This window comes from Cricetulus griseus, chromosome 7 (genome assembly GCF_003668045.3).
Source record: "Cricetulus griseus strain 17A/GY chromosome 7, alternate assembly CriGri-PICRH-1.0, whole genome shotgun sequence".
Lineage (NCBI taxonomy): Eukaryota > Metazoa > Chordata > Mammalia > Rodentia > Cricetidae > Cricetulus > Cricetulus griseus.
Window position 1 is genome coordinate 88,578,919 of NC_048600.1, and position 23,517 is coordinate 88,602,435.

The 23,517-nt window shown below is 47.3% G+C and overlaps 1 protein-coding gene across 6 annotated transcripts in view; it reads left to right on the plus strand.

Moving 5' to 3' along the window:
- Positions 1 to 23,517, plus strand: part of Smg6 (SMG6 nonsense mediated mRNA decay factor) — a 231,825-nt gene that overhangs the window by 200,458 nt on the left and 7,850 nt on the right. For 5 of the 6 annotated variants that reach the window (XR_004770736.1, XM_027426761.2, XM_027426763.2 and 2 more), the window contains 3 exons: positions 5,925 to 6,101; positions 9,794 to 9,940; positions 23,205 to 23,358. Coding sequence is in view for 5 of the 6 variants with exons in the window: in XM_027426761.2 (XP_027282562.1) it covers positions 5,925 to 6,101; positions 9,794 to 9,940; positions 23,205 to 23,358 (478 nt within the window). In the remaining variant the exon portion in view is untranslated. The remainder of the gene's footprint in view (positions 1 to 5,924; positions 6,102 to 9,793; positions 9,941 to 23,204; positions 23,359 to 23,517) is intronic. The other variant, XM_027426764.2, reaches the window with a different exon arrangement.

Genomic DNA, 23,517 nt, shown 5'->3' on the forward strand with positions numbered 1-23,517 from the left:
CTGGTCTGTCCTCCAGCCTTGTTCCCAGCTTGCCTGAGTCCAGCTTCTAAACCTCTCAGTGGTATTAGGCACCTCTGAATAAAATGAAGCAGAGAAGAAGAAAAACACTAACGCTTCCTGGGCCAAGCACCTTGCTAAATATTTGATATAATGCATTATACCTTCTACACCTCAGAAACAACTTGAGCAAATAGAGGCTCTGAGAAATTGACTTGTCTTTATAGGCACAGCTAGGGAAGTAGCAGTTAGGACATCTTTCCCACTGACCATGCTCCCACACCTTTTGAATCTTCAGTAATCTTACTGCTACCCAATCTTCTCACCCAACTGTTTGCTACTTCTTGTCTCTCAGCCTTTAGGAGACTTGCTGTTGCCATGCATGTGTGTGCACATGTGGTATGTGTGGATGTGGTATGCATAGATTTGGAGAACAGGCATCTATCTTTTCCATCTGATTGCTGACAGTTCACGTTGCCTCCTCTGAAGAAACAGGGATGGGACCCAGTTCATGAATGCTGTGGTACTGTGTGTTGACCAAGGCTGTTAGCACTTTGTCTTGTGACCTGTTGACCCTTCTCTTCATCTACACAGGTCAACCATAGGTCTAGGGAGGGTAACCAAGAAGTGGCCTGGGCTTGGCATACTGCATAGAAATGAGGCTGTGTTTCAGCACAGGATCAGGAAAGAGAGGCTATTCCGGTTGACCCTTTGGACACCCAAGGGACGCCCAAGTCATCAGAGATGTATCTGGTACAGATCTCGTGCTTTTTCTCCATCTCATCTTGGTCACCCAGCCCAAGTACAGCTTCTTCCTCTCTCACTCCTCTAACCCCTGACCTTCTCTCCATTTTATACCTGCTTCTTCTGACTCAGACTATGAGTGTGTATCTCCTAGTCCTAAACTACTGCCTGTCTTCAGAGTGATTGTGCATCCTGTGGCCAGTTTCCCTCCTGCTTCTAAGAGTCTGCTCCCTGCCAGGAAGCCCCTCCCCCTAGGAATGTGAATAAACCATTTCCTCCATTCTCCCAGCTCCAGAGGATTCCCTGTGTGGGATTCTTTAATTTCTTGTGTCTGAATTTCATTGGCATACCCCTTCTCAAGCTGACCCACCCTTGGCTGCCACAGAAGTGTGCTTCCCACCCTCAGTCTCTAGTCAGGGTGAGTCCCACATAGCTAGAAGTTCCTGGTTTGTAAAAACAGTGTGCATTCAGTTTCTTGTAGCCAATCCTGTAGGCTTAGCTTATTAAAGATGATAATTAACCCATTGCTAATTGACCTCAGAAGCCAGCCAAGCAGCCTGTATTTTACCAGCTTTGGTGGTAGATTTGGAGTCTATTTTAAGGTTTCTTAATCTCAGCAAGACTTCACTTTTCCTGTCTGCATCTTATTTGCTCTAAGGACATTTTGTAAAATTAACAAGCTATAAAACTTGATTGAAGGTTTCAACAAATGTGAGAATAATTGGCTCCATTTAAAGAAACAGGAAAAACAACCTGTAAACTTGAGTTTGCAGGGGGAAAACCCATGTGATTTTTTTTTTTTTCTTTCTCTTTAACCAGAGGAGCAGTGGCAAGCTGGACTTTTAAGGGGAGGGCAGGAACGACGGGACTGGCTGTGGTGCAAGTTCTGATTCCCCTAAACCAAAAGTTAGTGAAAGAAATGTTGCAAAGTAACTAGCTGTTATGGTGCAGTGAGCCTCTTGTTCAAGAGTTTGCTACAGAGGCCTGTCAGCATTCCAACCCTTCCTCCTATTTCCTGCCTAGTCCAGGTTTTCTCTCTTCCCCAAGGCTGCTGTGAGGTGTTGCATCTTGGAACTCAGCTTACTGTCAGTATGTGATGCCTGGTGCTTGGTTCCCTTTCTCTATTGCTGTCCCTCACCTTCCATAAAGTAGCACCAATTCCTTTTCTGTTTCTGTGTGGACTTCTGCTCAGTTTTCACCATTCTTGCTTGTCCACCTCCCCATGTAAGATACCCCAAATGGTAGACCAAGCTTCTCCTATGTCAATCTAGAGGTTTCTTCTGCTTTTCCCAGGACCTGCCCCTTAGCCCCTGCCTGCCTCATTACCTGCTCACGGTATCTCTCTCTAAGGAACTGAGCCTGGGTCAGAACAGACACTGATATCACCGCTCCACATCAAGCTTTCAGTTTTCCTTTTTGCATGGTTGTGTGTGTGTGTGTGTGTGTGTGTGTGTACCTGATGGGGTGATAGATAGCTAGAGCCTTGAAGCTTAGGGTTTCAGTTCCTGCTGCTGATGGGGAGCCACTTCAGACAACCTTCAAGGAGATAGAAAGGGGCTTTCTTAAGGTGCTTTTCTTTCAGCTCTTCCCTGACCTAACCCGTTTTCTGTTCAAAGCAGGAATGATTCATGTGAGATATTTTGTCCATTAACTCTGGAGTTCTTGGTAGTCAGCCACAAAGTAAGTCTTCCTCTTAGAAGGGCAAGGGCTGTCACCAAGAAGGTACACTGAGAAGGTTCCCATGGCATTCTTAGTCTAACAGTCCTTTACTCACTTTTAGCCCCAGTCCACCCCTATTGTCACAACCCAGATGAACTCTGTCCTACCCAGATTTCTCCTAGAAAAATGTAGTTTACCCAAATAGCAATGGACATACCACTTACATCCTCTGCTTTTCATTGATACAAAATGGAAAGATGTGCTCATGAAAGGAGTTCCTGTGGGAATTACATCATAGACTTCATCGGTACTCCCTCCTCCAAGCAGAGAACCTATAACCCCTTTAACCTTTAACCTCTCTCCTGTCAGAAACTTCATTGCCGAGCAGAGATCATTGAAGTTTGCTTTTTAAAGCAAATTGTTTGAAAGGTTTTCTCCATCTTGATATGTCTCTTAACATATTAAACTTTTTTGTTGTTTGTGTCCCTTTCTGACTCAACTACTAGAGCCCTTTGTATTGGGGACTATTCAACCAGAGCCTCCAATAGAACTCCAGGGTCAAGAGGGCTGTGTTTCTGTCTCCACCAGACTTATTCCTCCCACCCTATGGCAAATGCTCTTATAACCAGCCCAGCAGGCTGGAAATAGGTTTCCCTGTATCTTTGGCAAGCCCTAGACATTCTGCTTGTCATCTGCCCAGTTTACTAAAGAGCTTGAATACATTTCTCACTGCCACACTGTACTTAGAAACCTAAGAATAGTGTGTCCAACTTTATTCAACCCTGTTGGTTGAATTACAGTGAAGAGAAAATACTCTTCCAAAACATGGATGAATTGTCTCTGTATAAACAAGTAGAATCCTATTTGGACCTCTTCACTCCAACATAGATACCCCAATGGAGCAGAGCTCTTTTAGCAGTCACAGTAGTGTCATTGCCCTTAAGGGCAAGGATGAATGACCATAGCAGACAAAACTCCCAGGGAAACTAGGTTCATTCTAAAAGGCATGGAAATGAAAACTGGGACAGGGTGGGAGTTCCTTTTTGCTTGTCTTTCTTCATGATAGTTCCCACTGAACCTCTAAGGATGTGTTGCTGGCAGGCTCAGGATGTCTGCACCCCAGGCTCCTGCTGTGCCCTGGAAATCCCCATCTCCAGGAGTCCCACGTCCACACATGTGGCCTTTCTCCCTCTTGGCCAGGAATCACACTTGCTTCCTGAGCCATGTACCCACCCAGGGCCTGCCTTAATGACAAAGGTGTTCCTTCCCACTTGCCTGAGCATAAGACACTGTCTCCTCCTGGGCAGGTTTCTGCTACACATTGAACAGGGGCTTCTATAACCTTTTCATCATCCAGGTGAACCAGGGACCATTGTAAACTCCTCTCTCCTCTCTTCACTCCCTTACCTCCTCCACCTCATTCAGTGGCAGCAGTCTCATGCCAGAAAGGAAAGTCCTGGATCCATTACATAATTCTCCATAGTGCAAGCAGTAGCTGGGGCATAAGGTCAGAGGTCATAATGGGGTCAGGTGGCTGACACACACTGTAACGACAAGGTGGTTAAAATTAGACCACAGAGAGGAAACTGGCAGTCTTGTGGAAATGCAGAAGTTTCCTCTGCAAGTGAGAGGCTGGGGATGCAGGGCGGCCCCTGTGCGTGCTGCCTGCCAGGCTGTTACTCATTTCAGCTTTGGTCTTTCATGCCTTCTAGCCCCTGCTTCTGTATTTGTAGCCTTCCTCATCACATGTTTGAATATACAAGATGGAACCATGGTTACCTGCCCTGGCCCAAGGCAGGACCTTCAGGGAGGAATCTAGAATCAGGCCCCTTAAGCTCCAGAGGCTCTAAGCCTCTCCAGGGAACCCTCTTAAATGGAGGTGGTCAGATACTTAGCCTAATACCCTATCCTATGGTGGCAATAGCTATAGGTGAGTGGCATCTGGGCAGGGAAGAAGATGGCAGAGGATGAAGTTGTGGCACAGATGACTAGTGGGCAAGCAATCTCTCTGGCCAGCCACATGCCACAGTTCCACCTTGTGTTGGAAGACATGGATCATCCTGTGTCATCTGTTCCTGTGGTCTCCAGTGAGTTTCTCTGTGCCTGCCAGTCTTTTCCCATGAGCTTGTTGTGTGCCCACTTTATTCTCATAGCATCCTGCCAGAGAAACATCTTTGGCACTAGAGGACTTCTTCTGAATGGAGGAGCTGGCATGTGCACAGTGAAATGATGAGCCGAGACTGTCCAATCTCCACAACAGTCCTTCACCTGTCCTTTCACATTCAAAAATGAGGTTAAAAATGGGTCTTGGGGTGGGTGGGACTGGAGATTTGACTCATCAGGTAGAGCACTGTCTGCTCTTCCAGAGGACCCGTGTACCCAGCACCTACATGGCAGCTCACAACCATCTGTAACTCCAGTTGCAGGGGATCTGATCTAGACTACCTTCTAGATCCCTTGGGTACCAGTCATGTATGTGTTGTACAAACATAAATGCAGGTAGAACACCCAAGCACATAAAATAAAATTTTAAAATGGGTCTCTGTTGTTTGCTGTGCCCTGGAATCACTGATGGTAAAAGGGCTGCCCTCTGTGTGGTATCTGTCGATTATGGTGTAAAAATAGCACTCTGCCACTTAGATGTACATTGAGCCAGGGACCTCTTTGGTGATGAACATCTATCTAGTCAATAGGCAAGAACAGGACCCCAGAAGTCAGAGTCTCAGAGAAGGGGGGCACCAGATAGCCAGAAGGACGACACTGCAGGCAACACAGGTACAGAGAGAGGTGAAGACATGCACAAGTGGCCTTGCAGTCCAGGTGCGTGTGGACACTTCTTCATCGGAGACCTTTACAAAGGTGACAGTTGCTCAGGGTAACGACCACGGCTCCTCTAACAGCACTGTCATATGTGCTGCTGTAGCAACATGGGAGCAACTCATGAACTCTGGAGAGCAGAGGTTTGGTGAACTCACCTACTCTACCCAACCTCCTCTTGATAATTCCCTGCCCAGTTCTCAGATGAGGCAGGTTCCATCCAGGTGAGTTCAGAATGACTTGGCTAAGATGAAACAGCCAAGAAAACTTATCTTTCAGTCTGCAAGTTGTCCTGGAGAGTATCTGGAGATGGGCACCAGGGGTGCTAGAAAGCCATGTTCTATGACAGCCAACCCGCAGCAATCCAACTGCTGTTACAAACTTAGAAGAAATTATTTTGTGTTTGTTGTTTTTTTCATAACAGGACTTTAGTAAAAGAAAAGCACAAGCCCTGAAGGCACCTGGCATTGGTCTTGAGGTTGTCTGCTGCCCTAGGGGTGACCTAAGTAAAGCCCTGGTGACTTCCTTCCTTCAGAAGACCTTGGTCCTTGCTTGCCTCCATACACACGCACACTCTTGTTGCTCATACTACTCCCTCCCCAGTAACTTTGACACAATTCTCATGTGCCCTGCAGCTAACATTGCCTCTCATCTTCATCCTCCCTCTCAGAAAATGCTGTTTTTCTTCTCTCCCTCTCGCCCTGTAGGTTATTGCAGCTGACTGCAAAAGGGTCACAGTGCTGAAGTATTTTCTGGAAGCCCTTTGTGGACAAGAAGAGCCTCTGCTGGCATTCAAGGGTGGAAAATATGTGTCAGTGGCACCCGTCCCAGACACCATGGGAAAGGAAATGGGAAGCCAAGAGGGAAAACAACTGGAAGATGAGGTACTATGCGGGAAGAGCCCGCTATGACAGAGAGAAGGCTCCCCTTCCCCCATGCCCTGATGCCCAGGCTGGAGCTTCTCCTTGGGTTATTTATAGCCTCTTAGTTCAGTGTCTGTTGATATGACAGCCGACTTCTCAAGAGTGCACTCTGCTGGTGCCCCTTCCTGCCAGTTCACCCCAATGCCTTCATCTACGAGTTCCAGATGCTTCTTTTTAATGTTGCATTGGAGGAAAGAGTTTAATAATGTTCAGCTCTAGAGGCTTAGGAAAGGCAGTAGAGAGAGAGGGGTGTTAGGGTTCAGGCTGAGGATCAAGTTTATAGATGTGCGGAGCTCAGCACAGCACAGGCCTGAACTCCAGCCTCAGGCTCACGTACAGGAAGAGCTGACATTGCTGGCCCTGTATGGAAAATCACCCCTCACTACCCCCCCTGCTGCCTGCTCTCCCTCTCTTACTCCCTCCCTCCCTCCCTCCTGCACATCCTGATGTGATTAAGGAATTCTCCTCTTGTTTGTTTGCCCTTGGTTTTTCCTGTGGCCCTTGCTTCACTCCAGACTCGTGTGTGTCTGTCTGTCTGTCTGTGTATGTATGTATGTACACACTATGCATGTACACGCGTTTGTATCCCTGCAGGCCTCCTTGGCAGTTGCCCTAGTTTGTATGTATGTCTTTCTGGAGATGAGCTTTGATGGTCATCTGCATGTGCCCAGTTTGTGTGTCAGTTTAAATGAACATTGCTGCCAGCTCTCCTGCGGTCTGTGGGTTCTGAGTAAATGTGACTGTGTGGTAGAAATGGAGCATGTGTGCATTTAGTGTCACTGTCAGCCTCCTTGCTGTTTGTCTGGGTGTGGGTACTCTTGTCTGGGTACATATACACATCTCACTTTTGCCTGAAGGTTGGCTCTTTCCTTCTTTTTACCCCATAGTATTAAAGGCAGGGGCCTTAGGTAGAAAGGAACATGGGATGGAGGGAAGGGACGGAAGCAATTCTCGCCAGAGGCCAGGTCACCCATAGGCCAACACAGTCATTTGGCCCGCAGCAGTCTCAAGCGCCCGGTGGAGCAGGGCGGGGTACAGGGATGAAATCAGCAACAGGCCAAGGAAGCCAGATGTCAGCTGGAAGCTGTCGTTTAGGATCTCAGGCAGTGATAGAGTGGCCACCTTTGGAACAGAGTCTTCAGAGAAGCAGTCTTGGCCTGACTTCATTAGGATAGCTGGAGAACTCCACCCCATGCCTGATGACACAGGGCTCAGCTTCCAGGACAGAGGTGGTTCCAGGGCTGTAGCTAAGCCCACGATTCCAGACTCTCCAGATGAAACCTGGGAAGGGAATACAGGAAAGAATGAGCTGTCAGCATGGGAGGAGAGAGTGGAGTTGCCAAAGCCATTGGAGTGTCCAAACCTTAGCAGGCGGAACAGTGCCCCTGCAGCCCTGGACACAGGGTGGGAAACATAGGGCCATGGTGCCAGTACCTCTTTCCTTTATATCACCTGCACTGGAAGGCTAAAGTAGGAAGTGGAGGTTGAGCAAAGCCAGATCTTCAGCATGACTGTAAGATGTCTCTGAACAGTAGAACTGGCAACACAAGCCTAGCTAGGCAAAGAGGCACCCTAGAACGAAGGATCAGGCTACCTCTGGTGCCAGATCTAGTTGTGCCACACTGCTCTCCTGAGACTCGGTGACCAGGCAAAGGTTCGTGACCCATACCAGTCTGCCCACTTCTTCCTTTTCCCACGAACCTCCTGGGTTCCTTTATGTCAGTGGTCCCTGGGAAACCCTACTTACCCTATTCTGTGTAATTTCATAACCCTGCACTTCCTCGTTTGCTATGAGAGCTAAGCAAACCTCAGACAAGCTTCTGTGACCCTCCTTTGACCTCAGTCCTGTTCACTCTAAACCAGTGCTAACTGTCCATCCCTGGTCAGAGCAGGCAAGGATACTCTTCCTCTGTGGGCCATCAGGCATCTTGTTGCACTTGCTCCTGTCCAGGTTAAACCTGTGAGCAAAGAGATGGATGTGAGGTCTCCCTTCCCATGGTATTGACAAATAAATAATGCCTGTGGACAGTGCCCTTGACCCACCCCCCTCAGCTCTCTCAGGACAATGATAGATTCTATCCTTAGCTCCCATCTCAGCATACTGCAGTCTAGCTATGGAAGAGGTGTGTGGTGGCGATGGGGTGTCCTTGGACATCTTTCTTTGTAACAGGACAATTTGTAGTTCTTAGGGCTACTGCCAAATCACCATCTTCCCTAGATCCCCTTCTCATCACCGTACCTACGCTTATTAACTACTTTTCACCAAGAGAATCCCAGTCTGCCTTAATAGGTCCAGGCCTGACAAAGCTCAGTCATTAAATTAAGAGCTGGATCTGAGCTTGCTCTCTTGATTCAGAACCTGCCCTGCAGGCTGTTCGTTATGATTGGTAAGGGCAGATGGGGGTCAGACTCACTTGAATTTTAATCCTGCCCTGCTTCCTGCCACTTTTATGACTCTGAGCAGGCTGTTTCATTCTAAACATCCCCATTTATTAACAATGGATGGCCCAACAGTGATGCTGCACAACTTTAATCTCAGCACTCGGGAGGCAGAGGTAGGTGGATCTCTGTGAGTTCTTGGCCAGCCTGGTCTACAGAGCTAGTTCTAGGACAGCCAGAGCTACACAGAGAAACCCTGTCTTGAAAAACCAAAAATAAGAAATAAATAAAGCACAGATGTTAATAGCTATGTGCAATTATGAGAATTAAGAGTTAATGTATGAAAAACATAGCCCTGTATACAACCCATTAAAAAGCACTGAGTAGCTAAGCTGTCAGTGTAGTCATCAATATCATCCTGTTAGAATTACAGGAATCTTCCTTCTGTTGAATCACCCCCCATGTTTCCCTACTAGCCCCATTCCTCAAAGGAAGCTCTCTTGGGCAGCTGTATGTTCTCTCCTGACCAAGGCCAAAAGTAAGAGAGTGAGGAATGGAGCTAGGACCACCCTGGGAGCAGTGGCTGCTGAGACTTGAGGCTGCAAGTGAGGAAGTGCCATCCCTGGGGAGGGCTGCATCAGCCTGGCAAGGAGGCTCCTTAAGCTAGCCAGCCACCTCCTCCTTACTCTGCCTAGGCCCTTGGAGGGCAGCTAAGCAAGGCTATGTTATGTGAGTTTTTTTAATGGGGCCCAGAAGTCCCCACATCACCAGGCTGTGGCCTTAAAAAGAAATCAGGGCGAGGTCTATAGAGCTGCAGCATCTGCTCTTGATGCTGTCTGGGGCAGGGGAGCTTCATTGCTTAGCTCCCAGATGTTGGCCAGAGTTGATTCCTATCAGATTATTAATACAAATTAGATTTAAATTGGGCAGTTGAGCTTTCTCTATCGTTTACCCTTTGGATCATTTATACTTTCAAAATGAAAACAGGTCCAAAGTTTGTGTTTGAGTGTGTACAGGAGAACAAAGGAGTGTGAGCACAAGCATGCAAGTAAGCATATGTGATTATGAGTGTCATGGGTGTGAGTGTGTAAGAAAAAGCTCTAGGATGTAAGGACACAGTGACAGCTCCTGCCAGCACATTCCAGGGAACCCTTGGCAAGGAGTACTCCCCCATCAGCATAGGGTGGGGTGGGGGGCTAAAGGAAGAGAGTGCACCCACTAAGTACCATGGTTCACTATCTCCTCTTAACCTCTGTCTGTGTCTGTACCCCAAGGAAGAAGATGTGGTGATTGAAGACTTTGAGGAAGATTCAGAGGCTGAAGGCAGTGGGGGCGAGGATGATATCAGGGAACTTCGGGCCAAGAAGCTGGCTCTAGCAAGGAAGATAGCTGAGCAGCAGCGTCGCCAGGAAAAGATCCAGGTAAAGCCTAACTGGAGAAGCTGATTGCCATTGAGGGTGTGGCTATACAAACCCTGAAGTGACGTGAGCAGGGAGTGGCAGGGCATCTGTTGTTATACTCCACCTTGCACTCAAACTCTGCATCCTCCTTGTGAGTTCTAAGGCAGAATCTTCTCAATATTGATGAGCACCACTTTTCCTGTGAGACTCTGTCAGCACCACACATACAGTCTTTCATGGGACTTAAGGGACTCAGAGTTCTCTTTCCCCATATGTAGATATTCATGGAGGGCACTCTTTTTTTGTGGGATTAGGTTGCCATAGCCACAGGCTACTTACCTGGGTTCCCAAAGTAATGGGAGAGCCCCATTTGGACAGATTACTTTTCACATACTCCTAGGGAGAAGTTACCTAATCTACATTCAGGGGTTACCCCACTGCCAGCCTCCTGGAAGCCCGAACCTTCATTTCTAGCAAGTTTTTCTCTATGGTTTTCGCAGATCTGTCTCCTTTTACTGACTACTTACTTTTCCAAGCAAGTTGTGCTCCTTTAATAGACTTCGTACCTCCTTGCCTCTCTAAGCATGTGTCTTTTTTGGTTTTTCGAGACAGGGATTCTCTGTCTAACAGCTCTGGCTGTCCTGGAACTCTATTTGTAGACCAGGCTGGCCTCGAATTCACAGAGATCTACCTGCCTCTGCCTCCCAAGTGTTGGGATTAAAAGCATGGGCAACCATCACCCAGATAAGCATGTGTCTTTAGGTCTCTCTTCAGATGCACCTCTCATCTCCCTCCTCTCCTTCTCTTTCTCTCTCCCATCTATCCCTTTCTCCTAGCTTCCCCCACCCCATGCCTCCCTCTCTCCATTTTGAGACTGTGTAGCTCTGCATGGCCCGGAACTCACTGTCTATACCAAGATGACCTTAAATTCATAGAGTTTACTTGCCTCTGTATCCAAAGTGCCTAAAAGGCAAGTGTCACCACTCTTGTCATACTGTTCTTCTCTTAAACATATGGTTTTAGTGCAGAAAGCCAAGCAAACTTGATATAATTCAGGGGCTGACACTTACCTAGCCTTATATCACTGAGAAAATTATTTAACTTTGAAGAGCCTGTTTCTTTATCTGCAAAGTAGAATGGTAGTACCCTCCCTCTTACTGTCCCCAGAGGTTTGCATGAGACACTGCTACCAAAGTTCCTAGGCCACAAGTGGTTCCTTTGTCTGAGATTAGTCTCATGACCCTGCCCCAGGGCAGGAATAATAACAGTTGGAGCTGGTCTTTTAGTCATACCGATGTCCTACTGCTACTAGGATCCAGCATACAATATTCCTCTACATGCCTGCCTATTGTAATGTGGCCACCTACACAAACCTCCCATGGGTCTGACTGTAAACCTCTTTGTGGCCCAAAGAACAGCATCATCTTCAAGTTTCTCTTCCTGCCCTTTTCTTTCTCACCATCAGTCTTCACAAAAGTTCCACCTCTAGTTACCACCTCCATGTCTTGACTATCAGTCCAGCGGTTAAAGAAATTACTGCCAGAAATCACCTAGGACCTGTTTTTACCATATTTGGTCATGCTGTTCATGGTAGTGTGAGCCTGTACTCCCAGTACATGGGATATGGAGGTAGGAGTTGAAAGCCATCCTCAGCTACAAACCAAGTTCAAGGCCAGCCTGAGCTACATGAAACCCACTCACCAAAAAAAGGATGGAAGGAAATGGAAGGGAAGGAGGGAGGGAGGGAGGGAGGAAGGAAGGAAGGAAGGAAGGAAGGAAGGAAGGAAGGAAGGAAGGAAGCCTCCAAAACTTAGTCCCCATTATTGTTAACTTCTGTATAGCTTTGGGTCCATAAGCCTCTTTCCTCCAGCTTCCTGTTAACGCATTGAATGTACTGTTGTCTTCTCTGCTAGTCAGAACTACTTTCCCAGGCTTCCTCTGCCATTTTTTTTTTAACTTGACCATCCTTTCTATTGTTAACTCTAGCAAGCTGAATTGGTATTTACCAGAAATTTTTGGTTGACTTCATTGATGGTAGCAAGTAGAACATCATTTTAAATTCTACCATGACCTTTTACCCCTGCTATCCAATTTCTTATCATATCCTGTCCATTCACCCCTCCTCTCCCTCTTAGGTCCATTGCTACTGCTACCCTAGTTCAGGGACTTGTTGAACTATAGCAACTAGGGCCCTGCATTGTGTAGTTCCATAGGGTGCCACTGACTTTATAATCTGTGAATGGCTCCTCTTGGACTTATATAGTACTCAGTCTGGCAACCAGGCTCCAGCCACACCATGAGCTCAGTTCTTTCCCCATAGAGCCATTCCCCTGCTCAGAAATCATCAGTGCCTTTGCTTGGCTAGTGAAATAAAGTTTAATTCCTTCTAATGACATTTTAGGCTTCCAGTCTGCTCCCAGTGTGTTTTTTCTACTTTATTTCCCATTAACACACTCCCCATGAGCCGTTGTTAGCTATTAGACACTGGGCAAAGAGATTGACTTCTCTGAACCTGTTTCTGAATCTGTAAAATGAACTTGACACAGTACCTGCCTCATAGTTGCCAGACTTCTTGGGATGAACAATAGTGTGTAAAAAGTACCTGTCTGGGCATTAAGACTCCTGCCCAGATAGCGATACTAACCTTCCTCTCTGATCACTCCCTACACCCACCCTGCCCTTTCCCACTTTTAGATATTTGTTGAGTCTGTCTCTCAATCCAAAGGGCTCTTTTTCTGTTCTACATTTCCTGTGACCTGTTGAAATTCTACTGTCCCTGCATTTCCCAATGAAACTCCTCCCCAGTGAAGCCTTCCCTGATCTTCCCCAGGAGGAATTGGTCTCTATGCTCTCGGGTTCCTGCAGTGTTGATTTATACTTCATTTGTGGGACTGCTATCATGTCTCATATTACAGTTATTTGTGGGCCTTTCCCCCCACTGTACTATGAATTCCTAGGAATCAGAGAGCATGTGCTCGGCTTATTGAGCATCGAATGTCCTGATGGCTGGGGTGCACAAAAGTGGGGGCAGGGAAGACATTTCAGAGTAGACCATGCAGTAGAGAAGCTATTCTTTTGGTTTTTGGAGACAGGATTTCTCTGTATAACCCTGGCTGTCCTGGAACTCACACGGTAAACCAGACTGGCCTCGAATTCAGGAGATCTACCTGCCTTTGCCTCCTGAGAGTTGGGATTAAAGGTATGTGCCACCACAGCCCTGGGAGAAGCTATTATTTAAATAAGTGATTTGGCTTGTGAGTGAGGTCTTTTAAAAGATCAAGTATTGGGGTCTGGAGGGATGCTCTTCCAGAGGACCTGAATTCAATTCCCAGCAACCATATGACAGCTCACAACCATCTATAATGGGGTTTGATGCCCTCTTCTGGCCTTCAGGCATACATGCAAATAAAGCACTCATACATATATAAATAAAAATTTTTTTAGAAAAGATCAAGTATTAACTGAGTGTGGTGGCTCATGCCTTTAATCCCAGGACTCAGGAGGCAGAGGCAGGCAGATCTCTGTAAGTTCAAGACCAGTCTGCAAAGCAAATTCCAAGACAGCCGGAGCTACATAGTGAGACTTTGTCTCAAAAAATGAGCAAACAAAAAGGATCAAGTACAGGGCTGGCAAGATGACTTAGCAGGTAAAGGCATTTGCCACCAAACATCATAATCTGAGTTCAGCTCCCATGTGGTAGGAGAGAACTGGTACATGTAACTACTCCCTCCACTGCATTAAATTAACGAATAGGAAATTGTTTTTGAAGATCAGGTACAAATAAGCCAGGGTAGTAACTTCATGTATTGATGCTCAAGAGGCTTAGACAGGAAGATTACAAGTTCAAGGTCAGAGCTGGACTCTACAGTGAGCCTGAAGTGTGCAGGTTGGGCTACATGGTGAGGCCCTCCTGAAAGGGAGGAAGATGCTGTGATAACACGCGCTGTAGCGACTCCAAGTTTGGCTAGAGTACACTTGTCTGGTTGGCCATGCAAGCAATACGCAGTCCTAATAATTGGAGATCTAATATAAAACCTAACTTCCAGGGCCACTGATTGTGTCCCACAGTTCTGTTCAGAGGAGGTTGCATTGGCCCCTTTAAGAACAGGCCCCACATGTACTGCTGCTGGCGGCCCTGCCTCTTGTCAGCCTCCTTCCTCCAGCCCCATAGCCACAGGAGGATTTCTCAGCAGAGGAAAAATTCCCCCTTTTACCTCCCCCTTCTCTTTAATGCCCGGGGCCCTTCACTTCCATAATTCTTCATTTTCCAGCCTTGAACGTAAGCCAGACACATCTGTCTGGCCATATGCGTGAACCCTGGAGTCTGTGCCGAGGTAGCTGTAAAACAGGGCCGGTGAAGGCCCTTCTGGGAGAGCACACACATGTGTGTGCCCTCAGGCCATTGGCTCTCTGCCCAGAACCACAGGGCCTCAGTGCTTCAAACCCATGTTAACCTTCTCTATTTTTCCTCTTTTTGTTTAATTTAAGGGGGAAAATCCCAAGGAAAAGGTATAAATTGTCCTGGGAGTAGGGGAGAGTCTCCTAGCTAAAGAGACCATTATTGTTGGCAGGTACCTTGGTCACACTAATACAATAAGGAAGAAAGAAGCATCCAGTGAATTAAGATCGGAGAGATGGGCTGTAAATTACACTGCTCTGAACTCCATCAGTCTCCAGGGTGTTAACCGAGAGGTGTAAGGCAGGTCCCCAGCTCCCAGTGCCTTTTACAGATGCAGCAAAACAGGAACCACACATGTTTGGGGAAGGGGATATGAAGATGGGGTTGAACAAAAGCCCCCTCACCCCAGGATGGCTATAAAGTCCAAGTGTGATCTGGGGCTGTAGCCCACACCTCCACTTCCCTGCTCCCACATAGACCCTTGGGCCTCGAGCTCATCTGTGGAGATGGGGGAGGTGAGGCCTGGCCCCCTTCTGCAGCCTGTCCCTCCCTGCTTCCGGCACTGCAAAGAGGCTGGTGAGTGGGGCCGATTAGAGGTCAGAAAAGGGGTGTGGGGAGCTCTCAGGGCTGTGCAGCTGGAGCTACAGAGCCCAGGCAGGCCCTTAGATATTGAGGGGTGCCAAGTCCACCCACCCAGGGCTTTGAGACCACACGCTCTGGCTTAGCCCAGGCTTTGCCTTGTTGCCTATGGTCGTGCTACCTACTGTACTAATCCTGTCTACCTCACTGCTTTCTATCTGTGTTTTTATTTGTACTTTCATTCTTGGGAGATGTCTAGAGTCCTTAGCAAGGTACATGGTTGGTCTGAGAAGTTGGTCAGAAGGTTTTCATTCTTAACCAGGCGTGCAGGGCCAAGAAGTCACTGAAAATCCTCCTCCAGGCATGAGGCATGGCCTATTGGCACCTCATACTGTCCTGGCCCTGTGAATCTCCTGCATTCTCTCCTGATTCCATGAGGCTCTCCTGTGATTTGTGCTGCTGTTGGGCGGGGTCAAGTTTCCTGAGCAGTTGCAAACATCCCACCTGAAACATAACAGGCTCTTCCTCTGGCCACAGCTATTGTTTCCCTCTGCATTATGGCCACAGTCTTGCTCTGTAGCCAGCAATGACCTGTGTTCTGAAAATAGCTTCACTCGCCTGTCCCCTTCCCGCCCACCCACCCTCCTGAAGATGCAGTCACTTCTTTGTGGTAGCCCCAGGAGTTTCACTCTAAATATAGCCACAGTCCATTCATACTGCCACCCAGCCAGTGGAGGGGGGGTGGCACTGTGGAACAATGGGGTATGCACAGAGCACTCCCCACCCACACATACACCTGTATGGAAGCTAGCGGAAGGCAGACACTCAGCCCTGGCTCCTAGCTGTCGGAGACAGTGTGGGAGCCAATATACTACCAGTCCAGGGACACGTTCACCCCTAGGCAGGAAAGCACATCAGTCTGCAGAGCTGGGCACCACCCAGGCCTACTTCAGCCTCTGTGCATAACATGGTGCTGGACCACCAGCAGCTCCAGCTGCTGCCACCTCATTGGCTACAAAACATCTACATCTTCCTCCAGAATGCCAGAATGGCCAAGCCTTTGACTGAAACACCTTTAGACTGATGCTTATAGCAAGCTCAGAAGTGTCATGCTTAGCCCTTCATTCAAGAAAGAGAGTATATATCTCTTTGGCTTTTTCAAAACAAGAGTTATTTATTAAAATTCAGGGTTTAGAGCAATGGTTCAGCAGTTAAGAGCACTGGCTGCTCTCAAAAGGATGGGGGTTCCATTCCCAGTCAGTACCCACATGACAGTTCACAACTGTTTGTAACTCTACTTCCAGGGGATCTGACACCCTGTTACAGCCTCCAGGGGCACTGTACATGCACATGGTACACAGCCCATTCATGCAGGCAAAATATTTATGCACGAAAAAAAAATTTTACTTAAAAGATTTAACTTATCCGGGTTTTCTTTAAAGTATTATTTAGAGGATGAGACTATGTGATTGAGTTCATTGAGTTCCTATAATAATTAGACCCTATGAGCCTTATGTTAAGTCCTGATATCCCTGTAATCCCGGCTTTTCAGAAACTCAGGTGGGAAAATAAGTTGAACTCTGAAGACCAGCCTAAACAACAGAGAGCCCCTGAGTTTGTTTATATTTATTTTGAAACAGGGTCTCACTATTTAGTCCTGTGTAGGCTAGAACTTGCTGTATAGACCAGGCTGGCCTTGAACTCACAGAGATCTGCCTGCCTCTCTGCCTCTTGAGTACTGGGATTAAAAATGTATGCCACCACATCCTGCAGAAACCCTATCACTGAGTCTCAAGCAAATAGGTCATCATAATTTATTTTTTAAAAAGCAAATACAAGCTGGGCGTTGGTGGCCCATGCCTTTAATCCCAGCACTCAGGAGGCAGAGGCAGGCAGATCTCTGTGAGTTAGAGGTCAGCCTGGTCTCCAGAGGGAGTGCCAGGATAGGTTCCAAAGCTACACAGAGAAACCCTGTCTCAAAAAAAAAAAAAAAAAAAAGCAAATACAAGCCAGGCAGTGGTAGCACATGCCTTTAATCCCAGCACTAGGGAGGCAGAGAGGCAGGCAGATCTCTGAGTTCAAGGCCAGACTGGTCTACAGATCTACACAGAAACCCTGTCTCTGCCCCCCCCCCAAAAAAAGTAAATACACTTCTTTTTTGTTTTGTTTTTCTACTTGTATTTTGTTTCTGTTTTTGAAGCCAGCCTCAAGCTCAGGACAGTCCTCATAGACTCTTCCCCATTCCAAGTGCTGCATCATGAGCATGCGCACACCTGGCTTAAACATCTGTTTATCCCTGTGGTGCTTTTGGATATCCAGAAAAGGGATTCCAAGAGCCTCTCAGGGAAGTTCTCTCACTTTCATAGCCAGTGTATAATCTGCTCCTTTTGGTTTCTGCCAGTGATTATCTCACCATGCTAAATTTTTTCTTTTCCCTTTTTTTCATTTACACTCCAGGTAGTTCTGAAAAATAGGTAGGTAGTATTGTTAGGCACAGTTGAGTATACTTGTAATTCCTATTATTCAGGAAGCTAAGGCAAGAGGATCACAAGGTTGAGGCAAACTTGAGCAACATAGTAAAGCCCTATCAAAAAAATAGGGGGTAGTGGGCGGTGTACGCCTTTAGTCCCAGCACTCAGGAGGCAGAGTCAGGCAGATCTCTCAGTTCAACACCAGCCTGGTCTACAGAGTGAATTCCTGGAAGCCAGGACTACACAGTGAAAACCCTGTCTCAAAGTGGGGGAAGAGCACCTCTCTTGCAGAGGAACCTGGGTTTGGCTCCCAGCAACCCTACTATGGTGCTTCACAACTGCCTTTAACTCCAATTCCAGAGATCCTGATACCCTCATCTGGCCTCTTCAGGAACCTGCATATGTGTAGCGCACATAAGATCACACAGGCACACACACACATGCACACGTTTTTAAAAATTAACAAATAGAACTGGAGAGATGGCTCAGAGGATAAGAGCACTGGCTGCTCTTCCAGAGGTCCTGAGTTCAATTCCCAGCAACACATGATGGCTCACAACCATCTGTAATGAGATTTGGTGCCCTCTTCTGGCCTGCAGGGATACATGCAGGCAGAACACTGTATACATAATAAATAAATCTTTTTTAAAAAATTAGCAAATAATGCCACTTTAATCCCAGCACTGAGAAGGCAGAGGCAGGCAGATCTGAGTTCAAGGCCAGCCTGGTCTACACAGCTAGTTCTAGGACACCCAAGGCTATACAAAGAAACCCTGTCTAGAAAATAAATAATGAAAATCAGAAGTATTATTTTTTTTCTTAAAAGACACGGTGTCAGGGCTGCAGAAATCACTCACTGTATAAAGCTCTTGCTCTGCAAGCATAAGGACCTGAGTTAAAATCCCCAGAATCCATATAAAAAGCAGGACATGGCTGTGTATGCCTGTAACCCTAGCATGGGGGGAAGGTCAGATCAGGTGGAACCTGGGAGTCTGCCAGCTAGTCAGACTTCCTGAAACATAAAGTTTCCACTTCAGAGAGACCCTGTCTCTAGACAAAGTGAAAAACCATAGAGAAGGATATCTGGATACCTTGCTGTGGACTTTGAATGCACATGCATAGGCACAAGTATACATAAACTCACATATATAAGCCACATGTGCACGTACACACACCAAAAAAGAAAGAGAGTCTCACTATGCTATTCAGGCTGGCCTTGAACTCATGAATGGGCTCAAACAATCTCTTGATTCAGTTTCCCAGGTAGTTGGGACTACATGTACATACCAATGTACCCAACTGCTGTTAAGTCTCACAATAGAAATTAATAATTCTGAGACTAGATAGATGCTCAGCAGTTAAGAGTATTTAACTGTTCTTCCAGAGGACCCGAGTTTAGTTACAAGCAACCACAGGCTCACAACCATCTATAACTCCAGCTCCAGGGGATCCAACACCTGTGGTCCCCATAGGCACCTGCACACATGCACACATATGCACAGTTGAAAATAAGTTCTTAAAAATAAATAAACACCCCTGTGCTTCCCCTCCCTATTCCCAGTTACTGGTATCTTTGATGGTCACTCAGATGCACAGAATATAAAAGAGAGTTGTACAAGAAGAGTAGAAATTGTCCCTGTTGTTACTAATGTGTGTCAAGCACCAAGTAAGGTACTCTTACATGCAAGGTGAATGTAGAAGTTTGCTGTGTTATAAAACCTCATTTCTGTTAATGGCATTACTCTGTCTCCAGAGTAATGAAGAACACAGAGCCTACATGATTCCATCACCCTTTGATGGAAAGGAAGCAGCCACACTGTATGGATCTCCCAAGTAGAAGGACTTAGGAAAGCCTCTGCCTGGTCTGCCCTGTTCTCCTGATCTGTTGTATACTTCTGTGGAGGCCAGTAGTATTTGTTTGTTTGAGACTGGGTTTCTCTGTGTAACAGCCCTGACTGTCCTGAAACTCAAACTCAGAGATCCACCAGCCTCTGCCTCCTGTGAGCTGGGATTTAAGGCCTGCACCACACCACCACTACCCCCCACCCCACCCCACCTCACCCTACCTAAACCCCCCACCCTCCGGCTGTTTGTAATTTTGTGTCTCAATTTCCAGTGGGTTAGCATTATAAAATCGTGCTCACTGTGGAGAAGGAAGTAAAGGAGTCTTTCTAGAGATACAGCCCGTCAGCTACTTTAGCTATTGCATACTGTGTCTGTCTCAGTAGTCTGTCATGGTGCTCCAGGTAGCGCCTATTCCTGAGAGATAGCTGGATGCTTAGCACTTTTCCCAAACTGAAATTATTTCTCTCTTGCACACTTCATGCCAACATGGTTCTCATTGCCATAAATCTGGTTTGGAGTATCTACTTTTGAAAATTTTTTTAAAGACTTTGTGATTGCTTACATGTTTGCTTATTTTTTATGGGTTTTGGTTTTTAGGGTTTTGGGGTTTTTGTTTTTTTTTTTTTTTTTAGACAAGGTCTCCTGCCAAGGTTGATCTTGAACTCTTGGTCCTCCTTTCTGCCACCGCATCCACCTTGGAGTGTGTTCACTTTCCTCAGGTTCCCAGTGCACTGTCTAAGAACCAGTGTGGCCCAGGCTGAGCTACAGTCAGAGGGCTCCTGTGGAACTCTCCTTCCGGGTCAGCACACTTGACTCCAGGCCAGGCTGATCTGTCTGAATCTCAGCATTCCAGTTGCACCCCCCTCACTCCCACCAGAGGCTTCTGCAGCTTTTTATTCATACAAACAAAAATAAATCTCACTACCGGCCTCTGAACTCCACAGCAGCATGCTTCCCCCTTCTCCCTGAGCGTCCCATGGCTGTGAGTGGGGACTTGGCACTCTCCCCATCGACATCACTTTTTCACTCCCTGCGCATCCTGTGTCCTTCTCTCACCGTGCGACCCAGAGATCAGAATGGGACGTGACAGCCGGCACAGGCGCCGTGCACAGCTGCCAGGAATCTGACGGGTAAAATCTGGAAAAGTTGGGAGGGCAAATGCTAAACACATACAGCGCCACTCAGAAAGGGCCGGAAACAGACACCCATAGCAGAGAGCCTGACTCCTAAACCTTCTTGATCTGACATTCTTTTTATTGGTGCTGAACTAATCTTGTGACCCAGGTATGACTCCCCTCACCCACCAAGCCCACTGGTACCCTAGGAGAAGAGGCAGCAACCTTGTCTAATCTCCTGAAACTCCATGAGGGCATGTGGGGAACAGGAAGCAGTTGTGTGGTGACTCACTGGGCAGAGCCAGGTTAGGGGAAGTTGTCTGCAGGCGTCCCTGGGACCGGATGAGGGCAGCCCAGCTTTGACCACCACACGCAGCTTGGCCCTGTCCCATTCCCAGGGAGCCTTCTGCAACCTCCCTGAGAGGCTATGGCTAGTCCACCTTTCTGGCCATGAACCAGAGCTCCATGAACCAATGCTTCCCTGCACCTTACTCTAAGCTTGACATCTGTCCTATCATCAAACCCCAGGTAGATTCCCTTTGCCCCAGCCTCCTGCTCACCACCAGCATGCAGGTGGGATGACCAAGGCCGGGGTAAAAAATGGCAGTCAGTGACTTTCTTAATGGAAGTCTAACAGAGGCTGCATGTCATTTCTCAAAATAGGAAAACAGAGATGTGGTACCTCCTCTGTCACCATAGGCTAGTCCTGTCATTCATGAGCCATGGGGTGGAGTGTTATGTCCTCTCTCCCAGAAAGATAGATATGGAGCCCAGGGCTCCAGGGAAGGTATTCTGGTAGAATTGTACAGAGAACAGAAGCCTGGAAAAAGGCTATTCCTCGGCATGAAAAAGGGCTGCGGAGTGTTTGCTGAACCTAAGCAGAACCATTTCCTGTTCTTGTGAATGCCCAGGCCAAGAACTGTGTGTTACTATCCTGTTGGCAACTCTCTGGGGAGGGACAGTGACCCAAAACCCTGGAAAGGTGGCTGACACTTTCCCCTTGTGCTATGTGTGAGATCAACTGGAGTATTTCAGCAGACTGGGCCTCTGAACCACGTTTCTCATGCTGCCATTGTACTGTGGCCTGTGTCTTCGCCAACTGTGGTGGCAGTGGCAGCAACAACTTACTCATAGGGAAAGGTCCCTGGTAGGTCACCGAAAAGCCACCCCTATCATTTGAAGGCATGCCCTTTCAGTTTTACTGTCACTCTTAGTGTAGCCGAAGCAGCCTTTTTGCTGACTGTTGGTGGCCAGGCCCAGCACTGTGGGCCCCATCTCAGTTGGCACGCACATATACTTCCTCTGCTGTTTCTGGGTCTGTGTCATTGCAGTTGCTATGTTTCAGAAGACCATAAGAGGGAGTGAGGGGACTGGGACTTGCCCACCTGCTTTTCTGGATTCCCACTGGCTAGCTCCCTACACAGAATCTGCCAGAGCAGATAGATCCAGTCGACCAGTGTGCTTCCTGGCCATGGTCCCCAGAGGAAATAGCACAATAATATATTCCGTAGGTAGTGATAGTTATACCCTGAACTTATGCCAGCCATGTAAGACAGACTATCAGTCTAGAGGACACTGGGCTTTGCAGATGTTCACAGAGCTTCCCAGAGATGTGAAAGCCTATAGCACAGACAGTCCCTAGCTTGTGGGCTTCTAAGGGTGAGGGTGCCTTGTACACAGACCAGAAGGTGATGGAGGTGATTGTTGAGTAGTATGGGGAGGAGCGCTTCAGTTTTGGGTTGTTTTGTTTTGTTTTTTAATGGCATTTCAGTTTGCACTAGGGTACAACAAAATGTCCTTTATTTAAATAAAGTCAATTTAAAGGAAAAATGAAGTCAGTGATAGTATTGCTTGAATAGGATTGTGGCAAAGGAGTATAAGTTGAACAAAAATGCTGGGGGTAGCACACCTTTAATCCCAGCAGGAGACAGAGGCAGGCAGATCTCTGTGAGTTCAAGGCCAGCCTAGCCTATGTATCAAGTTCTGGGACCACCAGAACTAAATAAGAGAGATCCTATCTCAAAAAATAAAAAAAGGTAGAGTAAAAAAACCCACATTTAAGAAATACTGTGCAAAGCTAGGAAAGATGGTAGCAGTTATAATCTCTCTGATTGTTGCTCTTTGCATGAGTTTGGTCATAACTTCATCTTTTTTTTTTCTTTTTCTTCTTTTTTTTTTCCTTTTTGGTTTTTCCAGATAGGGTTTCTCTATGAAACAGTCCTGGCTGTCCTGGAACTGAAGACCACGCTGGCCTCGAACTCACAGAGATCCGCCTGCCTCTGCCTCCTCTGCCTCTGCCTGCTCTGCCTCTGCCTCTGCCTCTGCCTCTGCCTCTGCCTCTGCCTCTGCCTCTGCCTCTGCCTCTGCCTCTGCCTCTGCCTCTGCCTCCCAAACGCTGGGATAAAAGGCTTATGCCACCACACTATATTCCCTGACCCCTTTTAAAAAGGGATGAGAAGGAGCAAAGCAAGGAAGGAAAGGAAGATCAGTTCTGATATGATATTCCTAAGTGCTGAATGGAGAAGCGCTCTGTGCATACTGCCTGTATAACATGTGGAGCCCCTTTCCTTACTCCCTTCTTGCGTTCTTAATTTCTAGTCTTAAGATCCTTTCAGAAACTTATTTTTAATATCAGGGTCCTTTCTCAGTGACAGCCAAGGTTTAGTGACACCTCATCCCTGGGCCATTTGGTCTATGTTAATTTTGATTGTGCTACTTTGCTCAGCCCGTGGGTCTGTTCCTCAGGCCTGAAGGGGTGCTGTGCCTCTGGAAGGGGAGAGATGTGTGGGGGCAGGATGCTTACACACTGTTGAGTCAGGGCCCTGGCTCACCCGCCTGCTCACTCTCTTGCTCCCTCACATTCTGTGTCCCTGTAGGCTGTTTTGGAAGACCAGAGTCAGATGAGGCAGATGGAGCTGGAGATCAGACCCTTGTTCCTCGTACCAGATACCAACGGCTTCATTGACCACCTGGCCAGTCTAGCTCGGCTGCTGGAGAGCAGGAAGTACATCCTGGTGGTGCCCCTCATTGGTGAGCTGGGCGGGAGGACAGAACAGTACTGAGAGTGAACAACAGCCCCTCTACACATGCCCGGAGCCAGGCAGGCTGACCTGGCTGTGCATGTTGTAAGACAGGATTTGCAGGGAATGCATGGGGCAAGAAAAATTGTTTATTAATCAGAGTAGTTCA